General features: G+C 35.3%; 1 protein-coding gene across 1 annotated transcript; it reads left to right on the forward strand.

Moving 5' to 3' along the window:
- The first annotated feature begins 1,035 nt into the window (after positions 1-1,035).
- Positions 1,036-5,433, forward strand: LOC133805341 (alkylbase DNA glycosidase-like protein mag2). Its single transcript, XM_062243501.1, has 2 exons — positions 1,036-2,672; positions 5,069-5,433. The coding sequence occupies exons 1-2, from the start codon at positions 1,528-1,530 to the stop codon at positions 5,118-5,120; spliced, it is 1,197 nt and encodes a 398-aa protein (XP_062099485.1). The 5' UTR covers positions 1,036-1,527; the 3' UTR covers positions 5,121-5,433.
- Positions 5,434-6,714: the final 1,281 nt, after the last annotated feature.

The following is a 6,714-nucleotide window of genomic DNA, read 5'->3' on the forward strand; positions in this document are numbered from 1 at the left end:
CATGAATATTCTTTATTTTTGTTTTTCTACATCATTTAAATATAATATTTTAAAAAAATTTATTCATAAAAAAAACAAAACATATAATATAAGAAAAATATGAGAGAGGAGTGAGAAATTATTAAAAAAATACATATGTAAAATACATTTGTAGTTAGATGTAGCTAATGAATAGTGGATATGTAAAATATATATGCATGCATGCATGGTTGTTTTTGGATTTTTTAGACTCATTTTAGCTATTTTAGCTATTGTAGCTAATTAGTTATTTTACCTAGCCTACTATGAGTGGTCTAATGGAGATTTGAGAAAGAAAGGGAAAGTGAAAAGACAATTTATAAATTAAAATAAATTAATATTATTCAAATAGTTTAATTATACTCAATTTTCATGAAAATATGAGAATTGAAAAGTATAATTGATAAATCATAATTGCCTCCAATTACACAATAATAAATTATATAGTTATTCTATAATTGTTAGGTCAAACAAATATACTAAAATTGGTAATTATCCCGAATTACAACCAATTTCTTTTAGCACCCAATTTCTTTTAGCAGGCACCCTAACAAAGTGAAATTACCTTATAAAAGTCATATATATACATATATATGGAAAATTTACATGTGATGCTTATGTGAATTTTATTTACAAAAATCACATAATTTATTATATTTACATATATGCTGTTTTTATGCTATTTTATTGTTTTTTATACCGGTTTTTGTAATACAAACATATAACTTAATTTTTTTATTTTATTTTTTGAGCAGGGTATAATAATTAAATTATATATATATAATACTTTTATTATATTTTTAATTGATGATAATTGACTTGTGAAACTAATTCTCTCTCTTTTCTCTTCTATGCAACTTTAAACAAAATTTCTGACTCATTGTTTCGTGTGAAGAGTGGTACCATAGTAAAGATCCCTATATATATATATTGTAAATTCCTCTTTCATTTATGTAAAGAAAAGCATGGGCTTTTATTGTCCTGATCGAAGGTGGCCTTATTTGGGTTTGGGGGATTGACTTCACGCGTAACACGCGCTAAGAAGGCGCGTATTTTAAGTTCTTGGAGAAGGAACAGAAGTGGGACGCAATTGTGTTTTTGATTGACGAGAGCTCGATGAGTTTAACTAGTCTTGGTCGGAGAAGGAAGCGAGTGATGTGAGGGAACAGAAACTAAGGAATAATAATACTGCACTAAAAAGAGAGTAAAATTTTCACATCTCTCTTTTGCCACTCAACAGTCTATTTTATTATTTGTATTTTTTTCTTTTAAAAAATTATTTAGATTTAGAAAAGAAAAAGAAAAAGAAAAGGAGAAAAATAATTAAATTACACAGTCCATTACTAATTATAATTCGTCTTAATATCCCAAACTTGGTGACTCTGCAATAACTCTCTTCAACTCATTCGAATTCTCATGGCTTCAATGCTTACCCTTTTATAGAACTTCGCCGCCGCCGTCACCGTTGTCGATACCTGCATTATCACAGCCAGCAGCCAATTGAGCCTTATGGGCGAGCAAACTCAAGTCCAGGCCCAAACCCAAACCCAACCCCAACAAACACAAACACAGCAACAGGTCCAGACCCAGACCCAAACCGAACATGAATCTGCCGTGACCTCCATCTCTACTACCACAATTGCTCCGTCGAGTACAGCGCCGACCGAGCTCAGCAATGCTCCGGCTCAGACTTCCACTCCTCCTTCCAAAATCCCCTTCCGCCCTCGCAAGATTCGGAAGCTTTCGCCGGACAATTCCGACTCGAAATCCACTCAAATCGTCGCTGTGTCTGAAAGCCCCAAACCCTCGGTCACAGCAACCGCTGCCTCCGCAAAACCCACCAAGTCGAAGATCGTACAGTCACGGGCCTTGACGGTTCCTAGAGTCGCTGCGAGATCGCTTTCCTGCGATGGTGAGGTGGAAATCGCTCTTCGCCATCTCCGAGCCGCCGATCCAATCTTGGCTCCCTTGATCGACATGCACCAACCACCGACCTTCGATAGCTTTCATACTCCATTCCTTGCTCTGACTCGGAGCATTCTTTACCAGCAACTTGCCTTCAAGGCTGGAACTTCGATCTACACGCGCTTCATCGCTCTCTGCGGCGGCGAGACTGGTGTTGTGCCCGAGAACGTGCTTGCACTAACCCCTCAGCAGCTTCGGCAAATCGGGGTCTCGGGGCGTAAAGCTAGCTACCTCCATGACCTAGCTAGGAAGTATCAAAATGGGATTCTTTCCGATACTGCGATTGTAAATATGGATGACAAGTCGCTCTTTACAATGCTTACGATGGTGAATGGAATTGGGTCTTGGTCTGTTCACATGTTCATGATCTTCTCTCTCCACAGACCCGATGTGCTTCCGATTAACGACCTCGGCGTTCGCAAAGGGGTCCAATTTCTTTACAATCTTGAAGACTTACCTCGGCCCTCTCAGATGGAGCAGTTATGCGAGAAGTGGAAGCCTTATCGATCAGTCGCTGCGTGGTACATGTGGAGGTTTGTTGAAGCTAAAGGAGCTCCTTCTAGTGCTGCTTCAGTGGTGGCTGGCGCTAGTCTACAACAGCAGCAACAACAACCAGGGGAGCCACAGCAACCGCAACAGCAACAGCAACAACCCCAGCTTATGGATCCTCTAAATATTCTCAATATTGGGTATGATTCATTTCCCTTCCATTTTTAATTTTTTAGTCCCATTGCTTAATTGCAGTGTTTTGTTTCGATGTTTCATGTTACTTTTTATTATGCGTTCGATAATGCATGTTTATAAACTGCACATTCTATTTCAAGAGAGTTGTTACCTAATGCAAAACTTGACCAAGTTAACTTTGTATCCCGTGGACTTGCATTATTGTCTTAGCATGTATGTTTATCAGTTGCTAGTCTAGTATCAAAAGGTTGCTTAGGATGAAGATTTGTTTTGTTGGTGTTCTTCTATGCATAAGTGATACAGCATTGACGAGACTAGGAATTATACTTTTTAAAGTAGGATAATTGGTGTTTGAATAAACAATTGCATTTTAGATTCTTTATGTTATTGTATCTTGCACTTACTGAGGTCTGAGTTAAATTTTCTTGAAATGTCGTCATAGTCTAAATGTTTTTCTCAAATTGCATGGTTGAGAAAGAAAGAACGTTTTGCACTTTGGCTCTATATCCATGTGAAACAAAACAAATCTTTCAACTGAAAAATTAATATAGATTATTATGATGTTAACAACAAGGAGGGAATAGGAACCCTTCCGTTTGGGCTTCAAATATTGACATGCATTATCCTTCTGTTGTCGGTGTAACTTTAAAATAAAATAAAGGTGCAGACTGTAGACTTCTATCTCTGACAATCTTGCTCTCCGAAAAGGGAAGCTATCGGCTACTGTAATTAATTATGATTAAGAAAGACACCATTTTACCGTAGAGCTGAGGGAAAGTTCTCTTGGTTGGGGAAGAGAGTGGCAGGGTGGTGTTCCCACATTCTTGGGTGATGACTAAAACAAAGAGACCCTTATTTATCCTTGCTTTAGAGACAAGTAGAAAGAAATTAGTTGAACCATTCTACCGTAAATTGGTGATAAACTCTGAATTTATTATGTTTACAAAATGATCAGTACAGAAAAGATATTGGAATTTATTAATATTAAGAGGAGGTTGTGAGTGTAGATCAGCTTGGCTCTATTTGTCTTGACAAGTGCTTCTCTTTACTTTTTCGTAATATAGACCTTTCCTAAAGTTTTTTGTTGCATCATATCTTATCTTTTAAAAGAGATATAGAATAAAGAAATGTATCAGAAATTAATCATGAATTCGTCTTCAAAATTTTCTGGGAATTAAAAGCTTGTAATGGAAAGGAAAAGATGGTTGATAGCATTAAAAGAAAACATGGAAAGGTTACGTATTAGAATATATAAAATGATAAATCATTGTTCATTTACTTTTTTTTGTTTGTTTGTATCATGCATGTTTTAAGGGTACTATAGAGTATAGAGTAGGTTTCCTATCTCGGGCCTATTCAAATAATATCTGTATCCAAACTAAATCATTTCCCCAACATTTCACATGGTTTTTCTTACACTTTTAGACGCCCATTGAACAGCATATGGAGTTAGATTCTCCATTATGTTCCCATATTGACTTTTTTTTCTTCTGTATATTGTTCTCTTGCGGACGTAGTAGTGTAGATATGATTTTATTTCTACTGAAGCTACAATGCATGTAAAAAAAATCAGGATTAAGCAGGGGTTATGAGGTCTTAAGTATGATGCGCAGTAATGAGGATTTAGAAGGGTTAGTTATTTACAAGTTACATTAAAGTGTTGGTGGCATTGGCATTTCGTGATTCTTATTGATTCTTTTTTCTTTCTTTCCTAAAGCCAAAATCTAGTTGTAAAACTGGAAAACTAAACTGTTTCCACAAGCTGATTCCTAAAAATTGTATTCCTTGAACATGTTGTGGAGGGGAAGCTGGATGGCAAACAGTGTGCTCCTTGGTACAGTGGTAGACCTATTTTCACAATAAATGTTGGATTGTTGTCCTATAACAATATTTATTATATGTGAATGTCTTGTTGTTATCCCTTCTTTGATTGTCTTGTGAGTTGGATTGAGAACTTTTCAGAACCTTGTATAGATACATTTGATGGGTGATTTAATTTAGAAGTTCATAGTTGCAAGCATAAAAATTATGTTCAATGTTGCGCCAGACAATTTCCTGTAGTTTGTGGTAAAAGTTTCGTATCGTGCAAAATATAATTGACCTGAATTGTCTTCAAGTTTCTGGGGTCTCATCAGCAAAAGGTACGTATAAAATTCAATGTATTCAAAGAGTTTTTTTTTTGTCTCCAAGAATTAAAGTGTCTAAAATTCATTGGCTGCCATTTCTATTGTTCATTTCACCTCAAAATGTGTGATTTCTTTTTTCAAGCATTGGTGCACACCTCTTAAACAGTAGTACAATCCCACGAGATAAGAAACTGTTACTGTAATTTGGTGCAAGCTTTTGGATTTCCCTTTTCTTATCAAAGCATATAACTTGCAACATATTTTGCTGTGAACAGTTCGGGGCCAGGCATGGACAACCAATTTAGGGCGTGTGCCTGGGGGCAATGATTAGAATGAAAAAGGAGTTTGTGCGTCCTTCATCTACTACGTAAAATAGTTTCAGTGCCAGCATTGCAATGATGGGTACTAGATTGGAAATTTTTGGTGCTGAAAGAAAGCTCCATCATTAGAGAGATTGAGTATGAGTATTAAATTTTAGTCTTCTTTTTGGGAGTAAATAAACTATCTTCTATGATGTATTGTTGTTGCTGTTTTAATACAAAACACCAACTATAAGTTGTCAACGGGGAACTTACAGAACTTAATAGAAAGTAGTAATTTAAAAAAGGCCTTTTACTACAGAATATTTTTCGGGCCAACATGTCATTCGCCCATATTTACTTTTAGCATCAGACAGAGACAAAATGATCCTTTGTGACTTAAAATTATGATGTTGTGCATTAGCAAATGACAAGGTTATGTAAATTAAGGGTTTAACAAAGATTGATATGGCATGGCACAGAAATACTCTTTCCTGCTTTCGCTTGAAATGGATCGTTTGTTGGGCCAGCCTAATGAACTTTGGTGGAGAAGGCTTATATGCAGTTAATGGCAATTTTTTTCTTAAAACATTTGAATCCTCTATCTCATTATTTGCCTTTCCCAGTCAATATGTTAACTTTTCGGAACAGTGTTGGCTTGCAAGATTTGCTTACCTATATGTATGTCTGCTTGAATGTGATCAAAATCTTCCATTTAATCGCTCAAGCTGCCAATACACCGTTTCAAGCCATGTGGTGTGATTATTTTCTCACACTGAAGAATGAGGGTCTAATTTATTCATATTTTTATAAATATATTTTTTCGTATATATATCAAATCCTAATACCATATTTCAAAATAGATGCTTGTAAAAGATGACTAGCATGCATATATTTGCAAGAAATGGCGCAAAAGCTCTATTTGAGTGCATTTGGGAGAAAGAAAATAGAAGTGGATATTTGTGTGGTTTGAGTTTTCAAAAGAAGACCTCCTTGGAAGGCAATGTACCACAATGAAAGTTCATGCTTCAATACATTTTCAATATTTTCATTCCAGTGTAGGGTGTTGGCCCACATGGTGCGGTGCCTAATTTGTACCATAGTGATATATTTGTAATTATCTTTAAAAATTCTCATAAAAATATGAGATTTTTGGATCACCCATATTTAAGGGTCTTTTAATAATGCAATAAAGTTTTAGTAAATTTAAAAATTAGTATTTATTAGGTCATATGTCCCCATAACCAAAATTATATAGAGAAATTTACATCATACATTTAATAATATAAAAAAATTCATTTATACTTTGACACTACATTTTTACGTTTTCATTAATATTATTTCATTTTTACGGTGTCTATCAGAGTTAGTCGACGACGTTGACTCGAATGGCTCCGTTCTCTCTATCAAGACAATCTTCTCCTAGTCGACTTATCTTTCCCACCTCTGAGTTTTTTTTTCCCTCACTTGTGCTCTCCACATTCTTTATGAAAGCTCCCATTTTCTTCTCCTCAAGCTTGTTTTTTTTCTCTGTTTTTAGAATCTTTCTTTTTTACTTCTCACAATTCATTTATAGGATAAGAACAAGCTCTTATGGTGTGCCAGACTCTATTCATATTAAA

Source organism: Humulus lupulus, chromosome X, assembly GCF_963169125.1.
Source record: "Humulus lupulus chromosome X, drHumLupu1.1, whole genome shotgun sequence".
Taxonomy (NCBI): domain Eukaryota; kingdom Viridiplantae; phylum Streptophyta; class Magnoliopsida; order Rosales; family Cannabaceae; genus Humulus; species Humulus lupulus.

What these genes read in the sequence shown, in the direction of transcription:
- LOC133805341 (XM_062243501.1), top strand. Translation starts at nt 1,528, where the DNA reads ATGGGCGAGCAAACTCAAGTCCAGGCCCAAACCCAAACCCAACCCCAA. An exon ending in CTAAATATTCTCAATATTGG is followed by an intron (nt 2,673 to 5,068) that starts GTATGATTCATT and finishes TGCTGTGAACAG; the next exon opens with TTCGGGGCCAGGCATGGACA.